Consider the following 25,916-nt stretch of genomic DNA (forward strand, 5'->3'; position numbering starts at 1 on the left):
ACTTCAGTCAAAGGTTGTCAAAGTTTGTATGATGGTCTTCCTTATTTCTCAGGAGGGATCTTTCAGTAACCTAGATGTGGAAATGCTGTTCTGTATGAGGAACATGGGTGTTACTTGGCTCTCTGAAAGCTGTGCAATATAAGACAGTCTGTTTGCCTGTGGGCAGGTTCCCTTGCATTTCGGTCTTTGATCATAGAACAGTGAACAGGTTTTTCGGCCAGGATTTTTTGTGTGTTGATGCACATGTTTCCTTTTGTTCTGTCAAACTCAAAGTGGCTTAATCATTTCTATTAAATCCTTGATTCTGTATATGCAATGCTGCAGCTACTGCTCTGCTTTGCACTGGAATTCCAGAGAGCTGGGTGCCTAATTTCTGTGCTCAGGAATGCAGGAGGCAGGACTGAGTCATACCTCTCTCAGCCTCCGGAGTGCTCATGGGCTGTAGTAACACCTTTCCTAGAACGAGCAGAACGAGTCACACTAAATGCCTGTGTGCTCTTTTGGGCTTCCTGTGTGCTGATCCATAGGGTAAACAAAGCTCTAAGGAAGGAATGGATGGACACTTAAGATTTTATTTCAAGGGAGACCAGTGGATATGATTAAAATGTTACCAACTTTACTAACAAACATATTTGGAGATCTATAAAACAGAGGTCATTAGTATTTGACTCTGACTGGTGGAGAGCCTTTCGGTGCTATCTTGCTGCAGCACATTTTCAAATTTAGCTGTACCAGAACAAGTCACTTTATACTCTTACACAAGTGTCTCACAGTGGCGATTTGCTCCAAAATGGTTGTGCTGCTGCTGTGCTCACTGTGCTGCTGCAAGGCCCTTGTCTTCACCAGCCATTTGGCTAGTTTTGATTTGATTTGTTAGCAGTCCCTTGTTTGTCCAGCGTAGACATAACCTTGTACACTGTACTTTTAAAGAAACAATAAAGAACACTGAGATCTAGTACCTATTTGTCAAAATGCCAGTACTTAAAATCACAGAAAATGCTATTATACTTACAAATAAAAGCATGCTAATACTATTTTCCATGTTCTTTGGGTATCAAGTGCACTCTAGTAGAGGATCTTGCAACAAAAGATCAACATATAGCAGTCCTTACAGATCGAATTATAGATAAACATTTCCTGCAGAAGAATTCATGTTGAATGCAAAAAGATATAAAAAGAAACTGTTAAAAGTTCTTGCAGTTCATTGATCTTTTGATTTTTTTATGTTCTTAGCAAGCTTTCCTGAAAACCCAGCACAGAATCCCACCACTCCTTACACAATTCACAGAAGATTTTGCAAAAGGTCAAGATTCATGGGGTGAGCAAAGGGAGAGACAGAAGAATGGAGTCTCCACTGAGGAGAAAATAAGAGGAGAGGTACATTTGGAAAATCCCCCCGTTCTAGATTTCAGAAGCTCTTCCACCCTAGCCAAGCCTGGGTGAGCTGCTCATGGCTAAGCCAAGAAGGTCATTGGAGGGCATTGTTTTGCAAACCTGCCAACAGCTTTGAGTAAATTGTAGTAGCTGTGATTTTTCTCTTGGCTGAAAGTAAGTATGAAGTCCAGTTTTATGATCCAATGTCAAGTGATGACATCTCAATTCCAGCTGAGAAGCAGAGAGCTGTTTTTCTTCTGGGAGCTGTCATTCCAGATTTGTGAAAATCTGCAGTACAGTCGTTCACCATCAGCAGGCTGACAAGTGCTGTTGTAATTGTTATAGAGATGTCTGAGGCTCTGAGCTGGTTGTTTTAACTCAGGTGATTGGAGGCATCCAGGACAATTTGTCTGTGAGATGCCTGGAATGATCAACAACAGCACAGATCTACGTGACCACACTAATTCAGTGTTGATTCTATGAAACTCATTATTATTTTAATTTGTAGAGGCCACAGTGGTTACCTTGAGTGATTCTTGCCCTCTGACTGTGGACACAGTGGTCATGCCTGATGACTGTGAGTGTGCACAGCCAGGGGGAAGGTACATAACCACGTACCTGGCACTGCCTGCTTGTTCCTGAGCTGTCAGTGCAACTTGGAGTCTGCCACAGCAGCTTTGGAGAACACTATGGGAAGGCTCTCTGGATGAGGACTGCTGTGCACTTCACAGTTTGAGGGAGTAAAATAGCAGGGAGGGCGTTGTTGTGTTTATTTTTAACACAAAGGTTCAGGAAGGTCAGGCCCTCAGGAGCAGTCATTCTGCTGGAGCAGACCTCCCACCTGGACCAGTGTTATGCTCTGAGGGGACTTAGGGCTTTTAATGGTGCTCTGGGGTGACACAGCTCTGCTGGCAGGTCTGCACAAGTCCCTTGACTCAAAATCTTTATTCTAGAGCCTTCCTTGCTGCAGCTCTGGGTCTCTTCCTGGACCTAGTGGGAAATACTTGATGCAACACCCAGCAGAGAAAGGGAACAGCAGCAAGACCACTGCCGAGCCAGATACCCTGCCCACAAAATCCTGCTCACAGCAGCTCTTGGCATCAAGACTCCAACTCCAGAGCCAGGTCCCAGGTCCCTGTTTTGCATTTTTCTTCTCTTTGCAGTGAGAACACATCAGCCTGGGTGTAACCTCTCTCCTGAGAGGCCACCAGTCCCTGCCAAGCTGCAAGACTGAGAGATGAAGGAAAAAACTGACAGAGCAAAGGGCACCCACATGAGCTCATGGCAGCTCAGAAACCCAGGCTTTCCAAATGCCTACCAAGGGGCCCCCTCTCAAAGATACTCCTCTCCCCAAGAGACACAGCTCTAGCTTTACAATCTTCTGGTTTAATTTCCAGGTATTAATTATTCTGGGGTAGTATTCCGATTTTAATCAAAGAAGAAAAAAAATCAACCTAGAAATATAAAGTCTGGGCTGTTTTCTAGGGATTTTGCTTTTGAGAGAAGTGTGAGGTGGAGTAGAGAGGTGACAGTGAGTATGTGAATGGTGTGAATATTTTTATATCTATTGTTTGCTTTTTATAGTCTTCTTCTCCATATCTTCTTTTTCTTGCCGAAAAAATGGCTGAGACACAGGTCGGTAAAGCAGAGCTTCTATGAAACCTTTATTAAGGAATAGGTGGGAAGGAGGAATCCCACGTTTCATGACAGATGATGAGCACTAGCAGCTCAGGATGACTGCCAGCTGGGGAATGACAGGATGCAGAGGTGGGGCATGAGCGCACAACTGGGCTGAGGAGGACGAAAACAATGCTGAGGGGTAGAGAATTACAAACAGATGAAACAAAGCATGTTGAGAAAGCTTTCCAATAATCAAGTATGACTTCAGCTAATTTCCTCTTACTGGTCCGAATGCGCATTTCAAATTTAAATGTGTGCCTAAACCACCTTGGGGTAAAGCATAAAAATAGGAACGTTTTCCCTTGGTGACTGATGTATGCTGAGGTAGTGCAGAGCTCAGAGTAGGAGTGGAAATAAGCCAGTGGGAGGAGGTGGGCAGGTACAGGAGGAGCAGGAGAATGAGTGGTGACACAAGTATTGTTTGCAGCCATTCCGTACACAATTGTTCTGTTCCGTACACAATTGTTTCCCATGGGTTTGGAGAATGTGCTGCAATTTACTCCCCGCTCCAGCTTACTCCTTGGTGTCTTGTTGCCTGTGATGCCTTATAGTTTCTCCTGCCATAAGGGTTGCTCATCCCTTTCTTCTGGTTACCCTGCCCCAGCAGAGCCGCCGTTCCCCCGAGTACAAGCAGACAGACAGGACATGTACAATGATGAGTTGCCTGGGCAGGCATCTAATTTCCTGTGAGTGGAGGGAAGCAGGAGGCCGAGCCCAGGGCTGCTCCTCACTGCTGTGAGGATGCGTCGGGTCAGGACATCCTGCTGGGCTCACGCGCTTCTTCCTCCTGGGCTTTATGCCCGATTCTGTTGCAACTGAGCCCAGACCTGGTTCACCTCCTGTTTTGGGACTTCCTCCAGCCGTGTCATGACTAGACTGGGGAACTGTGCAACCGTTCACCATGCTGGAAGCATCTCCAGCAGAAGCAGGGCCAACAGCGAGGGTGAGGGAGAGCCCAGGAGCTGGCGGAGGGGGGTGTCGGCCATCGTGTCAAGCCGAGGACTCCGGCTCCGGGTTTTCGCTGCAGCTGCCTCGGGCGGGCTCCGGCTCCGGTACTCCGCGCCCGGTTTTGCGCGCGGCTGCGCTGCCGTGTGGCGGCGGGGGAGGCTCCGGCTCCGTCCGGCGGGCGGGCGCGGATCCGGTGCCGGGATTTGCCCGGGGCCGGCTGGGGAAGTTGCCGAAGTTGTGCGGCGAGTGGCGGGGCCCGGCGCGTCCTTCCTGCGGCCCGGCCGGGGGGATGGAACAGCATGGCCGCGCGCCTCTCCCTGGCACAGGTACCGGGGCTGCGCGCCCGGCCCGGCCCGGCCGCGGGGCCGCTACCGCCCGCTCCCACCGCGGCCACGGCCGGGCGCTGCGGGGCGGCCCCGGGGGAGCCGCGCTTTGTGCGGCCCCCGCCGCCCCGCAGCGCTGCCCCGCCGCTGTCAGGTGGCGGCGGGGCGGGGGCGTGTCCGTGTGTGCGGGAGCGGGGAAGGGACGGAGAACGGCAGCGACGGGAGGGGAGGCGGGCGGGCAGCTCCGCGCCGCGAGCCGGGGGTGCCACGGGCGGGGAACGGGGTCCCGCCCGGCCGCAGGTGCCTCTGCCCGGGGCTGGGGAGACCCGGCCGGGGAGCGGCCCTGGGCGGGCGGGGCTGCGCCGGCGGCGGTCGCGGTCCGTCTTTTGTCTCTGTAGGACTCGGGGCGCCGGGCTGGAGCCCAGCGAGCCCCGTCCCGGGAACGCCGAGGGCGGGCGGACTCGGGGGGCGTTCGCGAAGGGGCTGAAAGGCGATAGCGCCGGGTTAAGGTGTCCGTGCCCGGTGCCCGCCCCGCGGGCACACCCGGCATCCAGGGCTTCTCCGGGGCAGCGAGGCCGGAGGCAGGTGACCCTGGGAGGGCCAGACGGATTCCTTGTTTTAACGGAAAGCTGTCTCTGCAGATACTGCCTGCGAGTCATTTTACCTTGGGTTAGATGGGCCCCGTGGTGTGGGGACGCTGTTGTCACATAGTGCCCGTACAGGTGCCCCATAGTGAAGAGCTGTGCAGGTGATAGCCCTAAAACTTGGAGACTCTTGGTGCTGTTTCGTGCTCTCGGTGTGATCTCACTTCACCTCAATCCTTGCTGCTCGCATTTTTCCCTGACGGTAATGGAATCACTTCACGCAGGTTATTCTATACCGTTAGGATCATGTTATTCCCTAGAGCTGCGATAGCTAATGAACAGCACTTTTTGATACTTTTTAATTTCGTTTAGCAGTGAGATGAGAAATTTCCATTCCTACCTGACATAAGGTTGAGGTGGGCCTATTGGTTCACCCTCCTCGCTTGGGATGCTTCAATCTGATAGCCAGTTGTGACATTTACAGAAAGCCAAGCAGGTGAATGAGCATAATGAATTGCTTAAGCACATGGAAGTAAACTTAAAAAGCTGGCAGCAAGGCTGCACAGTTTGCAGTTACTTACATAGTTCGCTTTTGACAATATCAACCATTCCAAGGAAAGAAAGGGTAGTTCAGTGAAAAGGTGAACAAATATGTGGAGAAAACAAATGTGTCTTTATGAGTCTAAAGGTATAGAGTTATGAAGTACAGTTCTTTTTGTGAAAACTTACTTTATATTAAAATGGATAAGTTAGCACTGTCTGAGTCTCTTTCTCAATAGTCTTCAAGTAAACGAAAAAGCTTTAAACATCTGCTTGCTGGAGGGAAAGAAGTTTTCACAGAGCTGCACTGACTCTTGATTTGTGGAGAGGCGTGGGGTGTCAGCTCTGGTGTGTTCTACAGCAAGATATTATTGCTTACAGGCTGTGTAATCCTTTCATTGTAGAATTTCTTTACTTTTTTGGTCACATGGATGGGGGACTAAAAACAAATGTGATAATGTTGACAGAAGCAGAAAAATCGCTAGTATCCTTAAAACCATTGTGGCTGCAGCTTACAACAGTGGTTAAACTGAGGGAGCTATTTCTGTGTGTTGACCATTTGTGTGGGGATTTCTTTTTTTGGCTTGTTTGTTTTTTCTTCTTGTGTTGCATAAGAGTCATCTTAGAAAGTCAAGCAAGCCTGAAGATAATACTTTTCAACGTAGGTTCTAACATGTGGAATTTTTGGGTTATAAAAAGTCCTCACAAGCGTTGAAGAGTTCAGAATCTGTTGAGGAGCATGAGGAAGTGAAAATGAGGGGGTGGGGACTGCAGTGGTGGCTGCACCGAGATCAGTTATTGACACCAGTAAAGGTGTGCAGATCAGTGCGATCTGCTCCAGGTCACTTGCAGAGAGCAAGAGGCACACGAACCTGCACTCAGACTCACTCTAGCGTCCGATTTTCTGTTCCCTTTCCTGTGTTTGGTTTGACACTACTTTAGCATGGCTGGGGCGTTGGGTATTTCCAAGCGAGATGAGGGTATTTTCAGATGACTTTGCAGCTGCAATGTCTGAGAGGGCTGCACGTCCTTTATTTGAATATCAGAGCTGTAGTTTCAGTAATTGGAAAATTTTCTGTGCTAATCGAATTCTTTTGACTGATTAGTAAAAATACATCAGGACTGTGTAGCTGTAGTGAAATTTATTACACCAAGTATGCTTGAACAAGGGTTGCAAACTGAAGGTGATTATCTCCCCCTCCTCTCTCCCTTTAATATTAAGTATCTTAAGTATCTTTTATCTCCCCATTTTGAATCCATTCTGCAACATCTTGTTGCCACTTGCATTTGCTCAGTGAGTGTTACGGTCTGAGCATGACTGTGAATTTAATGTGGAACTTCTGAGGGAACTTTTACCGCGGGAGTGTTTTGTTGTGGTTGCCTTTAGTTTGGAAACAAGCAAACAACAGCAATGAGAAGGAACTGACCGATCTCCCAGATTGTCATCTGTTGTTGGAAAAGTCAAATTAAGCTGTAAGGAGAATAAGGGGTTGTATGTTTTGACCTTCCAAGGATGGTCACTTGTCAGACCCATTTCATATGCAGAATTTCGGGAGGAAGGACAGAAACTGAAAATGTGGAAAATGGATGTTGAGAATGGGGCAGAGGTGTTTCTGGAAAGGTGGGTTAATAAGGACATTCAGTAACTTCTTGTAGCTCTTGAAGATTGAACTTGTGGTTTGTTCTGAAAAAATGACTGTGATTGAAGGGGAAGCTCACAGTAGTTCAGGGAAGCACTGTAAAGAAATACTCAGGAAGAAAAGGATGATAACTTTGTGTTTGTCTTCCTGATGAAATGCTTTTTGTGAGAAATGTGGTCGTTGTCTTGAAGTTGTTATGGGCTAGCTGAGACAAAATCATGTAATATCGATTTGTATCCTAATTAGCTGCAAGTCTGGTTTTAGACTTGAGTATTGTGTTGCAGAATTTAGAATGCTGTGCTGTGTTGTTGAAGGGAAACATGGAGTATTACACTGAGGCTGAGCTGGATGGATTCCTGTCTCGTGCACACATTGCCAGGATTAATGTCTTGTTACTGGAATACACAGGATCCAAATACTTGCAGTATGAATGATACCCTCACTGTAATGCACATATTATGTGTAATGTAGAGCCAGAGATTTTGAGGTCTCTGGCAAACTTCTGGTTTTTTTATTTTTTTTTTTTCTTTTTCAATAATAAATCAGCAAAATTGCCAAATTAAGACCATAGTTTGTAATTTTTAGTGGAATGAGGAACTTGTTGTTCCTTTTTCTGTCCTGCAGATGAAGAGACCAGAGTATGCATGTGTATGTTTTAACCTACCTATAGAGGAGGCTGACTGCTCCTAAAGCAGATAGAACCTAATTTTTTTGGTTGATATTACATCCACCATGTTAGGGAGAAGCTGCCGAGGCAGTGCAGCTACTCTTTCATGTTGCACAGGCTTTGTTCAGTACTGATTAGAAGATGGTGGAGATTTTCTGTAGCGATTTGAAAATTAAATGGAACCATTTCTAATTATGCAGTGACAGACATCTCTGCAGAGAGAAGACAGCAGTTCTTGTGTCTGCTTCAGCTGTTCAATGGGAAAAAAAGTGCTCAGTTTTTTAAGTACTTGGTAATAATTGGATAGAAATTTATAGTAAACATTTTCTATACATTTGTTATTGCTGTGGGAGATGTTCTTGGTTATATAATTGAAAGTGGTAGAAAGCTTTACCCTGAAACACTTCAGCTAAGACAATAAAGCAGTAGAGGGAAAAAGAGAGAAGTTGATTATTGTTTTGAAAATGGCATTGTAAAGAAACCAGCTTGCTTTGAACTTACCTGCTCTTTGGCTGGCTAACTACAGGAAGAACATTTAAGGCCAGATAGTGTCTTTTGGAAACTCTTAAAATGAGTCCTGAGCTTTGTGTTGTTATAGAATATGGTATTTTGGATTTTAATCAGGCTAGAATAACTTGTTTCTCCCCTAATATCTCATTGGGGTTAGAAGGGGAAATTGCTTTTGTTTTTCACAATGGACAGCTTTTGTTTGTTTGTTTTCAAGCCTTTTTTGGAAGGAAGGTCTTGGCTGGATGGGGTGGACAAACTGGTAATAGTATCTTATTACACCTAAATGTGCCAGAGGCATGAAAACATGGGGATTGATTGACAACAGAAGATGAAAAAGACGGGTGTCCCTGAAGGTGTTTGTATTTCCTAGGTTATCATTCTAAAGTTCATAGGTTTATATCAAAGGTTGTAATTGCTACAACACACATTACCCTTATGAAGTGATCAACTTTGAAAGGGAGCCATAATAATGTCTTTCTATTTTTGTACGCTGTGGAATCTGACCTTTTCTCCCTCCTTCATTTTGCATTTAAAACAAGCTGAATTTACTCTGCAAATGCTTGTTACAAATCCCATTAAAAGAATTTTGTCAGGTAAATTCTACAGCAGAACTGGGAAAGGTGTTGAACTGTATTTTTTTCTTATCCCAGAAGAATATCCTAGATTATATTTGCATCTGTTGGTTTAGTGTGGGGTATATTTTGAAGGAAAAACAAGTCTATTACTAACAAAATAGTCTGGGAAACATTTTTACTACTATTATTCTATTCATAGGAAATTCCAGTTACTGCAGCGATAGTGATGTTAAAATGAGTATTGGAAACACGAATTAAATAAAGAGTTATTGGCTCGTACTCTTAAGTACTGAATGAAAAGATTCTTTTGCACTTAGTGTTTCTATTGCAAGACTTCAGCGTGATGTTTCCTGTCCAGGAGTGACAATGATCAGTTTGGCTGTAATAAGGAAACATTTGGCTGGACAAAGGGTGACATTGGGCAAGAGGGATGATGCATGAGAATCCATGGTTCCAGCAGATGCGCTGGAACCAGCTCTGTTCTGCTTCCCAGCTTTAATTTTGTCCTGTGCCTGGGCTTTTACATTCTAATGAAGTAACACTTAGGAAGTCAAATACTTGAATATTTAGGAGAATTACCCCTCTAGGCTGCTGTGCAAAGTGTAATTGAGGGGGTAAATAAAGCATGTGAGGTTTAGGTAAGAAAATACAGCGTGCTGTGGAGTGCTGGAAAATGATTGAAAGTTGTTTCTTGTATTGGTGTTGTGGCAGTCTGAGGGTTGGCAAAACTTGAATATATTTTGTCAGGCTATTTTAAGGGATGTCTTAACTGCATGCTTAGTTGATGGCTGAAATAATAAAAGTCTTTGGGTACCAGAGCAAAGTCAGAGCAAGGTTACATTATAAAAATGGAGTTATTGCAGTGAATACCAGTGATGGTTTCCCAGTATATGTAATTATTCATATCTGGCTGTGGGAGAGGTATTTCCCACCCAGCTCCCAGCAGTGAAATGAAACCTTACCAGCTGTGTGTCCCTGTTGTTGCTCCCTCCCCCCAAACATCAAAAGAATCAAAACAAACAGCAACAACCAAATTCACAAAAACCACCAAGCACAAAACCAAAAAAAAACCCTGGAAAATCAAAGCAGAGTCTCTGGGGCAGTATAACTGCTGAATAAGCTCTGAATGGAAGCTCTCCTGTTATTTCTACCTGTACTCTATAATTAACCTTTTTGGACGTTCTGGTGATGCTGCACACTTCCTGTAATTGCACAAGATCACACTAAACTGATTTCTACCCATCATCTTCTCTTAGTATAATTTTCTGATAATCAGCACCTGTGGACAGGGAGTGCTCAGCCGGAAGAGCAGCTGTTGCTGTAGGAAAATGGATGTGGTGTTATTTAAGCTGCCAACCATTTATGCAATCTGTAGTAAAGGTTTTTACAAAGATGTGATTGACAACATCCACCATACTGTTGGTTTTCATTTTTCCATCTGAATGTCTGAATTTTAAATCCAGAGAAGCTACTTTGTTGGATTCTGTTTGTACAGAAGTCTGCAAATCCTGGGGTTTGAGATAATTTTCCTCTTAAGTGGGAGAATTCTGGTTTTGGATGATATTTGGAGTGATGTGCTCTGGGCTTTTTTAGTAAGTATTGTGTAATTAGCTTGTATTATGCTCAGTTGTTCCCACAGGGTTTGTGAGGGCAAGACACTGTGAATTCTGGGGTTATCCTCTGGATAAATGCCTTTGGTTTAGGCAACATGCAGTTCATGAAAACAGGATCTGGTTTTGTGCCTGTTTTTCCACTGGGGAGAGAGGTAACCCTAAAAACTTCATTTCTTGGCAGTCTGTTGGGCAAGGGTATTTAGTGTAGGCCAGGAGATTAGGTTTTGCATTGTTTCAGTTCTCAGGGTTTTGGTTGTTTTTTTCGTTTTTGAGTTTCTAAGAATAATTTAAAACTAAAGAAAGAGCCTTTTCCAAATAAGCTGTTTTATCCTTGTCCACTTAGGTGAGCCCTGAATGTCTGGTAGAGGCCAGTGGAATGAAGGCCGAAGTTATCCCCAACCAGGGTTCAAGTTACAAAACCCAAAGTTAGAATATTATTCTATTTTAATGTGGTACCATTGCCGTGGGTTTAGTTTTGGAATCCAGGGATTAATTTGGGTAACTGAAAATTTTACAGACTGGTTGCATGTGACACTAAATTCTAAAGAATGATGCTGTGGACAGTGAAATAAAATGATATTGCTTTGTACTCTAATATTAGAGAGCACTTCCTAGCCTGAGTCGTTTCAGGTTTCTGCTTTTGCCCGTAGGCAATGTTGCCTAAGAGTTCCTGTTTCTCACAGCCTCACCTGGTGACCTGGCTGAGGGAAATCGGAGCTGGGGTGGTGTCAGTGACTGCAAAACAAGAAGGCAGTCTTCTAAAAGTTACAGCACGAAGAGCTGTCCTAGTTCCTCATCCTTGTACAGAATAAATCCTTAATGCTCCTTTGAAGACCAGTGTTTTCTTGAAGACCAGTGGAGAGTGTTTTATATCTTTATTTGTCCAGGGAGAGGGGAATTGAAAAATGGATCTCCAGGGCTAATTTTTTCTCTGTCTCTTTTGCAGCTATCAAGTGCAAATCCTGTGTATGAGAAATTCTATCGACAGGTATGTATTTTCTGAAAGAGCAGACCTCATTTAGATTTTAAAGGATTGATATTCTTTTGCTATGGACACAGCCTGGCCACCAGTGTGTAAGCAATAAAAGTTCAAGAAAAAATTATAGTGCTTTAAAATGTATTTTTATAGTAGCTAACAGTTAGGTCTGAGCTGTATCAGTGTAAATTTAATATTGCTTTTAAGATGACCCTTATTTTCTAGGGAACTGCCAGGTATGTGCTACATTCATCACTTGACAGTTCGAACAGACTGTGAGGTCTTGGGATGGAGTAAATTCTTTAAAAATGCTGTGTTGATGTGTTCTTGGTTACTTTTTACAAGCGAAGATGAATTTCTTGTATTCGTAGCTGAGTTAGCATCATGCAAGGCTTGACTCTCACTCAGAATATCCCCAGAGTTAATCACAGGATGTTGTAAGGAGTGAAATTTGGATAGAAGGCCCTTGAATACAGAAAGAATGCCTGTAGTTCTTGTAGCTTCACTTAACAGATGCAAATCTTTGACTTTATGGTGCAAAAATAAAAAATACATTTAACTAAAATACAAGAATATAATTTTTTTTGATCATTTGTCTCCTATATTTTGACCCAGCAATACCAAGGTGTCTTGATTCCTATAAATACAACTTTTCTTAAAAAATAGCTGTTTCACCTATTCTGTAATAACAGCATTTTCTGTCACGTACATAAATGTACTTTATTGTACAAATATAATGTAAAAACTTTCAAGGAAGTTGAACTACTTGGCTGTATAAAACAATTGGAAATAATTTTGTTTTGTAATACACCTGGTAAGTAATGGATGAACCCTGTAAAAAACCAACCTTATAGGAAGATTTTTTTTTCCTTTGTGCAACTGGTAACGTTCCTGTCTGTTTGTCCTGAGACAGATTATGGTGTACATGACCTCCTTATTTAGGAGCTTCTTTTGTGTGTCAACATCAGAATGTAAACTTATATGCTGGGGAAGGGACAAGGCCATGCTTTCTATCCATGCCCTATTTTTGGATTGTGCGTAGAGGATCAGTCCCATTATTGAGTGCAAAAAACAGCAGTTCAAGTGTATCAGCCTATGATGCCCGAAGTCTGAGCTTGCCATTGTACTTTACTAAGAGATTTTCTCCTCTGCAGGAGAGTAGCAGATTTGAAATTGCTAAACAAGAAGAGAGAGTTTACCCTGGTCTAAGTTATGGCTCCTGGTGGCTGAAGGAGATGCTATCACCCTCAGAAAGTTTTCTTTCAGATGGACAAATCCACTGAGTGTTTATCTCTAGGCATTGGATTAAAAGACCTTAGGAGAGTCCCTTATAATAAGATGTCATGATAAAGGCTCAAGAAAAGGCTGGGAACTGTTGTTCTGCACATTGTGGTTCCTAGCTCAGTCCTGGCTCTCAGTGTCAGGTCCCACCTTTGCCATGTGCCTGTCTCTTCCTCCTGACTGCAGTTACTCAACCACTGAAGTGTGGAGCAAAATCTCAGATAAAGGACCTGAATTGAAGCACAAATGTGATACTGGTTCCTAAGTCAGTGTCTTCTGTTTGTTGGAATTCATAGCTTAGTGAAACTGGAGCACTGGTTGTTGTCCAGCAGTTTCAGTGGTGTACAGGAACAGGAATTCCTTAAACATGATGTTACTCTTAGTGAAGTGGTGCCAGTGGATTTGTTTTCCACAGGGTTATTTTTCTGACTTGCTCAGATGAACTCTTTGCTGCGAGCATTTTCCCTAAAGAGGAGCTTTTAAAAGAGTCTGAAGACTTTCAGTTCCACTGGGGAGCTTTTCCCTTCCATTCCTCAGATAAGGAGATGTCAACATTCAGAACAGAAACGTTAGAGAGACATTTCCTACTTTGTCTTATGGTGGTGGTGGAGTGTATTTTTATATGAATAAATTCATCACCTGAAAGAGCTCTGATGCTGAGTACGCTGCCAGTTCTATCACAAACTTAAAGGAATTCGTCTGGCAAAAGGTGTGTTGTGAAATGGGTGTAAATCCTGCCCTTTGTACTTAGAGTGAAATTGGAATCTCAACGTTTCAATAGGCACTCTTTTCTTTCAAATAAATACTTTTCTGTTTAACCTTGTATAGACTGACTCAAAGAAGGGTGAGGTTAAAGGATAAATTTAAATACCTGTCATAAAGCACTAGGAAATTACTTAGTTACATTATACAGTGCAGGAGGGAAGCAGTGCTGAATTCTTGATGAATCCTGAGCTGAAGCACTTCTCACTGTAACCTTCTGCCCTAATCACATCTGATATATGTTTGCAACTTTTGGTAATTCCTGGTCCTACAAAAGACAAGCTGTAACAAGGGAGTTGTTGGCTGATGCAGCTGTGGAAACTGCTTCTTGCACATCAGGGGAAAAGCTCTGCCAAGCTGGTGTTTAACTGATAAACACCTGCAATCATCCCAGTGCAATAATCAAACATAAGTACCCCCACCCCAGCATTCAAGACTCAGTAAAAAATAAAGAAATTGAAATCAACCCTTAAAAAAAATAGCTACTATGTTAATTGTACAAAAAGAAACTAGACCAGTATTGGGTTAAGTAAGAATCATGCTTAAATCCCTAAAAGTCACCTTCCTCTGGCATGGACTTGGGGAAATAAAAAGTAAACAGAGCTGATGCTGTGGTGTTCTGTGACTTTCTTGTAAGAGAAGTGCTAGGCTGGAGGTTTTTTGAATGGGTGCCAAGATGGTTGTGTTGCATGCAAGATCGACTCCACTATTAGAAAAGGGGTTTGATGCAGTGTCTTGGCAGCTTTGTGCCCATAGATGAGCAGCTCTCCCATAACTCAGTTTGCCTGGCTGCTGGACTGTGGTGTTTGCAACCTTATTGCACTGATCAGGGCACCCTCAGTTACGGGAAAAACCTTCTCCTAATTAAAATGATACCGGTTTTGTTAAAAACAATAGGTGTTTTCGCTTCCATCTTAAATTACGACCTGGGGATTTCAGTGTTTTGTTCCCTTTCAGAAGTGTCTACAGACAACTGCCGCAACATTCTTTCCAAATGATAAATTTCCCCCAGTCTTTCAGGAGCCAGTTCTAATCCCATCTTGGGGAGCTGTTAGCTTTGAGTACCTTGTGTGTGCTGCACCTGTGAACTTGGGCAGTTGTTCTTGTGTTCCAAGCGCAATATTGAATGTGGCCTTTGTTTAAACACAACGCTGTGAGACTGGAAATGGTGCAGTTGTCATCACCATCACCCCACCTGTGGGATGTAGTAAGGCTGAGTTGAAGATACCCTTAGTCCTGTGTTCCATACTGTGCCCTTTTTAAGAATCCTTTTTCTTAGGCTCTCAAGGACTCTCAGCTTCTCCTGTATTTTCCTTGTTCTTACATCACTATGTAGGTGATACAAGTTTTCCTTCTTTCTTTTCCCACTTGAAAAGATTTAGTTTAGATACTGTTTCTACGTAAGAACTTGAATAACTCTATTTTAACGATCTCGCTATTGATCCGGGAGAAATGCGTGCTGGTTGGTTTTCAGCCAGTATCACCAACTTCTTCATTGTGTAAATAAGTGTCACTTTAGGGAGTAAGGATTTCCCTCTGCTGGTGGCAAAGGTATCTTTAAAGCAGAGCCTTCTTTTTCTGACCCTAACAGTAATGAATGCAGAGCTGGACAATGAAATGTAATCAAACCCAGGAGTGCTCTGTTCTTAAAAATCACATGTTTTAATGGCTTCAAGAAGAAAAGCCCGTGATAAGGAGGGGCTAATTAGATAGGTTCAGTAGAATTGTCCTCAAAGTGACTGTTAACTTGAGCATTCTTCTTTGGTAGCTTTTTGAGAGCCTGTGTAAAGAAATGGCATCAATTCAAAAGCCAGTTTGTCATGTGGGTATTTTTTTTTTTCTCCCCCAGGTTGATTCTGCTAATTCTGGAAGAGTATTAGCTTCTGATGCAGCTGTTTTCTTGAAAAAGTCTGGATTGACAGATTTGGTACTTGGAAAGGTATTTAATGCAATTATTTAATTTATTTAATTATCCTGTCTTCTTGCTTCAGATAGTGTCCTGTTTAAATTAAAATACTTAGTAGTACTACAGGATACATGATCTTCCCTAATGTGTTTTCAGTTGTTCTGTATATCTGTCCAGTTCCAATAGTTTTTATGCAGTCATGGAAATTATTGCAATATTTAAATTTCTCATCACAATTAAGTGCTGTCATGAAAGTTAAGATGTGAACTTTCTTCCAAGATTCCATTATAAATGGAGGGAGGACTTGCCAGCTTCCTCTAAGTGCTGTGAACACTTTGTTCTTTTTATGTTTCAGATTTGGGACCTAGCTGATACTGATGGCAAAGGTATCCTGAACAAACAGGTATGATTATTTATGTGGTGTACGAATCTAACCATTACCCAGCCTTGAAACAAGATGGAAGTCGAAATTTTTGGTTCAGGAAAGCAGTTTTTCTAATAGATTTTTCTAATTTTGACTGGCTATGTAATTCCCATTTGAGTGGAAGCTGTAATAAATTAAACAGCCTTCAGCTGCCTCATCAGCTTTTCTCCAGGTTGTAAAACGGGCTGATGTGTAGCTGTGAAATTTGCTGGGAAGTAATTTAAGGTTTAATGTACTGCATTCACAAAGAAGGTGACTTTTTCCTCATAATCTTGTAGGAAACAATGCAGAAATTAAAATTTTTGTAAAATCTTCAAAATTCTTACTTCTTTCATTTTGGTGGACTTGACATTGGTACATTCTGTTTGGAGTTGTCCTTCCCAGTCTGTGGCAATGAGCAGTGTGGGGACAGATTTCACATCTCAGTGGTGCTACCACAAGCTCTAATGTATGTTGCTGTTTGATTTGAAATATAAATAACAGTCTGTAGAGAGGGAACTGCTTCTTCCCGTGATAGAAAGAGGAGGAGGTTGCAATACAATTTTGGGGTTTTTGGAGCTTCTTTTGGTTCATTTTTCTGTTTTTCTCCACTTCCATTAACCATCTGTGAGATCAGTTCAGTTCCTCCAAGATGATCAGCTGTAATTACACTTCAGATTTTCACTGAAGAACTCTGATAGGAGAGCTGAGTGCTGAGAACTGACCACACTGGCCAGGAAGCTACTGGATTTTCCAGTTAAATTCTTGGAAAATTGATTGCAAACTTTGTCTTACTGGAGGAATCCAGCATTTGCTGGCTGCTGCTTTCTGTCACTTTCTGACCCCCTTTGAAGCCATGTGCAACTTTTCACATATATAGCAATACTAGAAAAGCTCTTAATTCTTCTGAAATTTTACTGTCTTTTAAAATTATACTTGCATGTTATAAAACTTTCAAAATTTCTTTTTTTTTTTCCCATGTAGGAATTTTTTGTGGCTTTGCGACTTGTAGCGTGTGCACAGAATGGATTGGATGTTTCCCTGAGTAGTCTTAGCTTGCCTGTTCCTCCACCAAGATTTGTAAGATTTCTTTTTTTAATTGAACATACTAGGAAGAGCTGCTTTTAAGTGAAGAATTAGGAACGTTTGGTGTCAACACCAAACACTTCAGAGGGTGATGTTGTAGGGCAGTGGGGCCCTACGACAGGGAAAAAAAATCAAGCAACATGGAATAAGCTGCTACATGTTCTAGTGGGGATTTGAATATAAAATTGTGTATAAATTGAAGATAAGTGGTATTTGTTCTATTAGTGTTGTCCTTAACGGAATAAACACTTTAAATTTTTCTCTCTAAATTTTGGTATGAATGACTAAAATGCAGTTCTGGCTTTAAGAAGCACCTTCTCAAATAAGGTTTTTCAAAGTCAGAATGACATCTCCTTTAATGTGTCTGGTGGTTTTTTGCCTTGTTTCCCCTTAGACTGATACCAGTAGTCCTTTGCTACTCAGTGGAACAGCATCAAGTGATCTACCATGGGCTGTAAAGGTAAACAAAATATTAGCTGTTACCTAAAACTGTTATTCTAATTATCTGATTTGCTGACAGGAAAACCTGTCTTTCTTAGAAAATTCAAATGCTACATTTCTAAAGTATGATAGTTACCATTCCTGTCCAGTTCTTAATTGGGCTACTAGACCTAATTTAATAAGAACACTTGACCCCTGGGAAATCTCTTCATGTTTAGAAATTTAAAATAAAGGGGGGAAAAAAGAGGGTTGTTACATGAAGCTGTAAAAATAATTGAAGAAGAAATCTCACAGGCTTTTGATGAGTCTCTGAGTTAAGAATAAGACCTTTTTGATGTTTTCTTATAAGCATCAGGAACTGCAGTTTGTGTTTATTAAACAACTTTTGAAAGAACTTCTGCTTCTTGGGCTATAAAGGTGACTGCTTGCATAAGTAACATTTTTCTTCTGCCCCTGCAGCTGGAAGACAAGGTCAAGTATGATGCTATTTTTGACAGCCTAAATCCAGTGAATGGACTGTTGTCAGGGGATAAGGTGAAACCTGTGCTCCTTAACTCCAAACTGCCAGTGGATATCTTAGGACGAGTAAGAATATCTTTCTTCTTAATTGTCAGGTCACCAGTAATACCTGTGCTGCACTCAGCAATACTTGTTCTTCAAACTGAAGATTTGTAGCAATGAGCCTGACTATTGAATAAGGTCGTATGGGGTGCAACTATTAAACTGAAAAATAAAATTTAATTTGCTATTTGGATAGATCACCACCAACTGCAGTGTATCAGTTATGTGTGCTCTTTAACACTTGGGTCAGGGCAGGGTGCCTCTGTCTCCAACTGAAGAATCTCTCTGCTTTTGTGTGGTTTATGTGAATTTACATTGCTCACTGGAAACTAATGATGTTAATCTTCATAGAACTTGAGATATGGGAGGCTGTTCTTGTGTTTGTTTTTAATGAATTTTTTAAGTAGGAAACTGCTGCGGTTTAGTCAAAGATCCCATTATTCTGCTTTTTATTGGTAGGTGTGGGAATTGAGTGATATTGACCGTGATGGAATGTTGGATCGAGATGAGTTTGCAGTTGTAAGTAACTTCTGCCTCTTGGGATTTTGAAAGCCTGATGGCAGGGTTTAAAGTACATGCACTGTGTATTAATTTCTGACCCTGTGGTTCGTTTATTATCTTTATTCAGGGTCCTTAATCAAGTTTTAGTGCTGTTTAATGTTTCTGTCTGTTTGTTGGATGTGTCTCAGTACACAGCAGTAACTTTCTTTGTGGGTTAGATGAGCCATTAAAAACTTACACCTGAGATCTGCTGTCCCATGAGACACTGGGTATTTTCACTGAGTTTTACCTTAAATGCCTTCAGTATTTATAGAGCTTGAATGCCTCAAGAGATCCTTGAGGAAAGTTTGTAGTAAGTTAGAATTTTAACACTAGTAATGCCAGGGCTGATGAAATAATGCAAGAAGTGTTGAATCAGAGATGGCCACAACAAAAGAATTACATGCTAAGTAGAGCGATTTCTGGGGAAATGGAGATAAATTAAAGTGTTTGAAGTCTTCTCTCAAATAAAATTCCACAAATACTGACATAAGCTTGGAAGATTATTTTAATGTTCTAAAAGATACTGAACTTCACTTGCTCAGCAGTGATCCTCAAAAGAGATAATATGCAGTAATGAAAATTATGCAGTTTAGAAGGCAATGAGCTGCATCAGTTGAGGTGCTTGTGAAGGGGAAACAGTGAAAAAGTGCTACAAAGTTATTTGTTAATTAATTCTGTAGTCTCTCTCTCCCTACATATATGCATATATATTTCTAATATATTTACATCCACACACCTTGTTTTTTCTTGTTCAGGCCATGTTTTTGGTATACTGTGCTTTGGAGAAAGAACCAGTGCCAATGTCCTTGCCTGCAGCTTTGGTGCCACCATCCAAGAGGAAACCTCTCAGTGTTCCAGGAGCAATGCCATTAATACCATCTTCAACCAAAGAATCTCATCAGTCCTTGCCACCTGTGGGCATTTTAGCTGCCAAAACACCTTTAACACAGGTACAGTTCTGAAGTTACTGGGGATTAGAAGATTGCTGCCTGTATGAAGAGACTTGATACGGGCTTTTAGTTTGCTCCTTGCCCTCTCGGTGTTTTTAGGAGGCTGATGGGAAGACCAGATGGAGAGGTGTAGAATTTACCCTGTTTTACTTTTCCTAGATGTCTTCAGATATAAACAATTGGATAAAAGAATATTGTTTAGTACAGATTTTGAAGGTATTGTTAAAACAAATTATTTCAAGCTCAAAAACAAAAATAGTATTCCAGGCAGACATCTGCAAAGCACAAGTCTTCTGGATGAAGACTGGAACATGAATATGTTCTTAAAATAGATTGTGGCAGTCATGTATGTGTGTGCAGTTTGGAGAAGACACGAATTAAAATGGAATAGATAAATTCAAGCAATGGGAAAAGGAATCAGAAAGCCCAGCATATCCATGTAGACACAGGAGATTTGATTTTTGTTCTGAATGTGATTATTGAGGCAACTTGATGCCTCTTATCCTCTCCAGGCATCTTATTTACTCATCATTTTACAGTCCAAAAGTTGGGAAATGTCTTTCCAAGCAGCTTGTATATAACTTGTTCTGTGAAAAATAAGAAAATAAAATGATAATGGTATTTAAGGTAAGAACTGTGGTACTTAATGCATCAGATGCAGCTTGGATTTTTGGATGCCCTTATTTGGGTAATCAGTAAGGAACTGGCATCTTAATTTTGGAGGTGCCAAGGTTTTAATCTGGAAATTTCCTTGCTTGAGGGTAAGTCTTGCTGTATGTATTGCAAAGCCAGTCAGTTTGTATACAGCACCATTTGGGAGTCATCTGTTAATTGTCTGTGTGCACTGAAATTAATTAGCATCCACACATGCACTTGAAGCTGTTTTCACTCAAAAACCCCCAGACATCTTTATATTAGCTGAATGTTGTGAAAAATTGCTCAAGTAACAAAAGTGGCTCTAATTCCCATCTTTACCTTGTTCAGATGTAAGTTCTTCAATTTAGGATGTGCCCAGCTATTGACAACCTGGGCTTGAGCAGCTCTTGGGTCCCTCCAGCTAAAGCTTCCCAGCTGTGTAAAGGGGATTAAAATTGATAGAGCCAGTCAGCAGGACTGGGAGTGAGCAGAGTGATGAGGGAGGAGATCCAGCCCCCAAGGAATGCCTTTGTTGCGTAGGCAAAGGGGCAGAGCAGCACCAAGCAGCCTGGGTGCTTCACTGAGGGAATTGCTTCATTTCTGCTTTTGCAATCGAGGATTTCTGCCTGTCTGTTTAGGAGGATAAAACTGGTTCATGAACTAGGCACCTGTATCACTTTTATAAAATCTGTCCTGTAGTCATTGAATTATGTAAGTCTGAACTGGAAACAGAACTTGTCTGTATCTTACTATTGTGGTTTTGGTTTTTTCCCTTCCATCCTTACCCCCCTTCAGTGGGTCGTGTCGCCTGCAGACAAAATTAAGTACGATGAGATCTTTGTGAAAACTGACAAGGACATGGATGGATTTGTGTCAGGTGTGGAAGCCAAAGAACTATTCCTGAAAACAGGACTGCCTTCTGCTCTCCTTGCACATATCTGGTAGGTTTATTTTCCTGTGACAGCTGTGTAGATGATGGCATAGTTCTCACTTCTTGCTATGCTGACATTTCTGGAAGTGACATTTCTCTATATAAGAGCATGGCCTTTGTATAATCAGTGATAATTACTTGCTTCTGCCCTGGGACAGAAAAGGGTGGAACTCGGGTTTATGCCTGAACACAGATTGTTACAAATACTGCACTTCAGCTCTCCCTGTGTACTTAAGACATCACATCATCCCAGGTATCTGATCCTACCCATCACTGATCCGACCCATATACTGGGGAAGGGAATTGTTTCTATAAAATTATTAGCATGCAAGATTTATGTCCCACCTCATTCTACAACATGTCTTTCCTTACAGCTACGCATTCATTTGGCATTATTCATTACAGCAATGCCTTCATTCCACTCACTGCTTTTTAAATTCTTTCCCCACTAAGAGCTGGTGCAGGGCACTCTGATAGGAACAACTTTTTTTTTTTTTTTCCCCCAAGTTATGGTTAACACAACTGCTAATTTAGGAAAATCAGGAAAATGTAAATAAACTTGTGTTGTTTCTGAAGGTGTTGCTAGTGACCTACAGCTCTGATTGTGCTTTTCACCAGAGCACAGCTGTGGGCCTCAACATGCAAAGTGAAAGTGGCTCTGTGTGTTTGAGCGGTGTTTCCTATGTCTGTAGTTTTGTTTTAGAAGAGGAGATAACACCCTAGCAATTTTCACATTTGTAAATGACAGCAACTACACCAAATGAGGCTGTACTTGGAGAAATGAGGATTTTTTAAATTTCATGTGCATCTCTGTACAGGGCTCTCTGTGACACCAAGGACTGCGGGAAGCTTTCAAAGGAACAGTTTGCTCTGGCTTTCTATTTAATAAATCAGAAGTTAACAAAGGGCATTGATCCACCTCAGGCTCTGACTCCAGAGATGGTTCCACCTTCAGACAGGGGTGTCAGTTTACAGAAGGTAAGGATGGGTTTGGCATTTTTGGTGTAAATCTCAAACAAATTATGTTAATTTCAAAGGCTACGCGGGAAGCAACCTCAAGTGCTGGCATACCTTAGATTTATCATAATATCAGGAAGAAAACAAATCTTAGGTTCAAAGAATTGACAAAAAAAATCCATCCATATTTCAAAATGAAGCTGTCATTTATTACACCTGCCAACCAAGCAGAGAGATCTTATGTTGGGAAAGCATTATTTTCTGTTTTGAAAGAATAATCCTTCTGCTGCCATTTTAAAGAAATTTGAGTTTCCATGTCAAATGACATGCACAAGTTGACTGCTTTTCTCCTAAAGTGTTCAGTTACGTTTTTACATCAATCTTTTATATTATATAAAGTTTGGAAACAACGTGAACTAAAAGTTTACAGTTATTTAAAGTTTTTAAAGTAAATGATCCTTCATTTTATACCTCACAGATGGTTTAGGTATCTCCATAGTCTGTTGGTTGCCATCCATCTTAATCCAGCAGTAAGATGTACCTCAGCAGTTCAGTTTGTAGCTATCAAAATGGTAGAGGTCATCCCAAATTTTTACATGTTTTACACATCATGAGGTCTGATGTGAGTTACCTTTTCTTGGTTGTGCAATACATTGATCTAATTCTACGACTTTCTTAAACAGAATGAAAAATTAGCACCTGGAAAAATGAAACTCAAAATTTGGCACTACTTTTTTTGAGTTTCTGTAACTGGTATCTTAATTCATTTTTACATTCTGTTTTTAAAAAGTAATTGCTTTATTTGCAACTCTACTAATCTTTTTTGTATGTTTGCTTTCCTTTCTATGTCTCTTTTCTAGTTTGGACTGTTTTTTCCATTCTGCACCACTCTGCTTTTCATCCTTATTATTCTGTCAGTTTGTTAACTCTGCTTTCTCAAGGTTAGAGAAACTTTGCTTTTCTAATATTTACTGTGTGTTGGTTTAATAATGAGCATCCTTCTAAGACTCTCCCATAGTCATGAATTAGCTCAGCACTTCTCTCAAGCGTCACCGTGTGTTACGGTCTCAGGTTCCGCAGATTTCCAGTGTTGTTCATCTGGAATAACCCCGAGGTTCTCCCTTGAGCCCAGACCTCTGGGGCTGGTCCTGTTGGCTGCTTAAACTGAGAAGAGAAAACTCTGTGTCTTCCTGGTGAAATTGCAGGGGAAGTGGTGCCGGAGCAGTAGCCCAGTGTGGCATTTGGCAGTTGTCATTAGGATTAATACCCACGGGTTTACTGAAGATATCACAGGAAATTGAGTGTTTAGGAAGCATTAGATGAGCTCAGTGTTGGTTACTGCTGTTCTGTGGATGTAAATTGATTTTATAAAACTCTTCAATGACATCAGTGTGATTTTGATTTCATTACTAACTTAAGTGATGAGTAAGAATATTGTGTCAGAAGGTAAGTTAGCTTTCAATTAGCTCTGTAAATCCTTAACAAGAGATTTTTTTTTTACTAAAATGGGCTGAACCTTCAGTTCATTTTGAGTTTTTTTTTGAAAGAAGTGTTGTCTTGTTGATATGAAAGATCTTTTTTGTCCAAGATTATTGCTCAAGATTTGAACTCAAAGGATCGAGTCAGTAGGCAGAGATAGGCTTTTTGTTGGTTTTCTTGATGTGGTGTGGCTTACATGGTAAAAAAACCCAACAAAACACCAACTTAAGCTTCATCTTCTGAGTTGACCCATACAAAGGTGATAACAGAAATATCAGTAAATAAAGTGTTATTCCATTGTGGTTTAAAACTTGTTGCTGTGTGTCTTTATCTAGAACTGTTTGTAATCACCACTTGAATGACAAGCCATAAAAATTAAACTTTTATGTAAGGTCTTCTCAAAGAATTTTGATGGGAATTTCCGTTTACTACGACTTTGAGTTACAAACTGGAGGTGCTGTTTTGCATGCATGTTGCAGTGTGGTAATGGCAGCCTACGGTTCTAACTTGTCCTTGTTAATATGTATATTGAAGCTAAAAAATGTTGGCTTTCCTGAACAACTGAAAATAAGATGGAAGTTGATCTTTCCTCAAGTTTAATGCTGGCATTAGTGTGCAGAATTTCTTTAACTGGTGAAAGAAGTTGGCCTGGAAAAAATATTTTCTTGCGGCTAATATTTCCATGTGTTCCTTCTACCCTTGTCCTTGGAGAAGTAAAAACTCCCATTGGAATGCCGTGATCAACTCTGCAAAACTCCTGTGTAACTCCTGTACAACAGGATTGAACATCAGAGTTTGCCCATTTGAGAAGCTGTACACTAACCAGTTTAAGAATAGCTGTTATGGTTGGGGTTTTGTTTTTGTGGGGTGTTTGTTTGTTTTAATTCCTAGTTCATACCACTTGTGCAGTAAAATATGCGTGAATAGTCTATACTTCTGCTGGATTATACTCTCAGCCACAGTGTGCTCAGAGTTTAGGTGTTCATAGCTCTTGGGTTTTTTATTCCCCAGAGTATCAGTTTGAGTAAACATAGAGTTAATAGCATCTTGACTTATGTGTAGAAAAACTTCAGCATTTAAAAACTTTTGCATTATTTTGGTGGTATCACTTGGCTTTAAAAATTTCATATATATATATACACATATATACATATATACATATATACATATATATACATATATATACACACACACACACACACATATATATACACACACACACACACACACACATATATATATATATATATATACACACACTTGTCCTTGGAATGTTGTGTTTGTCCTGGATGACTTTATTCAAGATTTAAAGCAACTGATGTATTTATAGGAGGTAGCTACAATGGTTGTTGCTTCCTGAGTATGTTCATGTTGTGACAAGGCCCAAAAGAATAATTACAGTATTTGTAATTTGTGTCTTCAGCATTTGTTCTCTCTCCATGTATGTGTACTTCTTTGAAATAAATAATTTGTCTTATAAAGACATTAAGTGAATGGGAACTCATGGGTGTAAGTTACCCTGTGACTTTGTATTGTCAAAGTTTCATCGAGTACTCTGGAGGTTTGTGTTAAACGAGCTCAGTATCCTTTAAAGCCTTACAAATCAGTGTCTGCAACTTGAGGATCACCGAGGTGAAAAAATATAAAAATAGTAAACAAACTTCTCTCAAGTGAATGCTAGGAAACCACCTAAATATTAGCTGTAAGATAAGTCTTATTTTAGAACAGGATTCAGTGGTTTTTTGTATGATTAGATAGTCCTGTACTCTTGTGAAAGGTGTCTTCAAGGGTGTGCAGGAGACAAAGTCTCTTTGAGTTGAGCTGTCTCCATGCTTGGGCTGTGTGTTGTGTTCTGCTCATACAGCATCTGTACTCTTTGGGGGTTTCTTGGATTGAAGGGTTGAAATACAATGCTGCCAGCAGTTGTTACAAGAGGATAGCTCATGTTGCCACAGAAAGTCAAGTGAATGTAGTAGTTGAACAGCATAAGCTCTAGACTAACAGTGTTTATTTTTTATCTTTCAGAGTACTCAAGGACCGAATTCTGTAGCAGATTTTTCTGCAATTAAAGAACTTGATACATTAAACAATGAAATTGTGGACCTGCAGAGGTATGTAAGGGAGGAGTAGCCAGAGTCGCCTTGGATTCAGTTGTGCCATTTACTGTTTTTTAAAAAACAGTTCAGTACACAAGAGAAAGGCAGGTGGTGCTGTGCTAAGTAAAGGGTCAGCGTGTCTGCAGTACTGTGGGGCACTGCTCACTCACACAGGTGACAGCAGGAGTGTGAAGGGTCTGTCCCTCGTGCCTTCAGGGAGCTGTGTATCTCAGAACATGACATGGGAATAGTCTCCAGTGTTCATCTTTATTGGCAGATGTGAGTGGAGCAAATCTGGGCCCATATATATATATAAATGGTGTTGTCTTTTCTTCTTGGAGGGCATTCCAAGGACTTGTTTTTGGTGGCAGTAAGGAGGTGAGATGGAAAAGATCTGTAAGTGTGCAGCATAGGGAGCAGGAAGATGACTGTGCCTGGACCTCTGCTAGGGTTT

General features: G+C 41.3%; 1 protein-coding gene across 7 annotated transcripts in view; it reads left to right on the forward strand.

The window, feature by feature from the left end:
• EPS15 (epidermal growth factor receptor pathway substrate 15) overlaps positions 1-25,916 on the forward strand; it is a 68,630-nt gene that overhangs the window by 16,679 nt on the left and 26,035 nt on the right. For 4 of the 7 annotated variants that reach the window (XM_040072337.2, XM_040072338.2, XM_040072333.2 and 1 more), the window contains exons 4-14: positions 11,401-11,442; positions 15,323-15,412; positions 15,735-15,782; positions 16,767-16,862; positions 17,263-17,328; positions 17,769-17,894; positions 18,330-18,389; positions 19,169-19,363; positions 20,795-20,940; positions 21,749-21,908; positions 25,392-25,477. In XM_040072337.2, the coding sequence (XP_039928271.1) occupies positions 11,401-11,442; positions 15,323-15,412; positions 15,735-15,782; positions 16,767-16,862; positions 17,263-17,328; positions 17,769-17,894; positions 18,330-18,389; positions 19,169-19,363; positions 20,795-20,940; positions 21,749-21,908; positions 25,392-25,477 (1,115 nt within the window). Of the gene's footprint in view, positions 1-3,877; positions 3,998-4,193; positions 4,329-11,400; positions 11,443-15,322; positions 15,413-15,734; positions 15,783-16,766; positions 16,863-17,262; positions 17,329-17,768; positions 17,895-18,329; positions 18,390-19,168; positions 19,364-20,794; positions 20,941-21,748; positions 21,909-25,391; positions 25,478-25,916 lie in introns of those variants that run through there. The other 3 variants (XM_040072336.2, XM_040072339.2, XM_040072335.2) reach the window with 2 other exon arrangements.

Source organism: Hirundo rustica, chromosome 9 (assembly GCF_015227805.2).
Source record: "Hirundo rustica isolate bHirRus1 chromosome 9, bHirRus1.pri.v3, whole genome shotgun sequence".
Classification (NCBI taxonomy): Eukaryota; Metazoa; Chordata; class Aves; order Passeriformes; family Hirundinidae; genus Hirundo; species Hirundo rustica.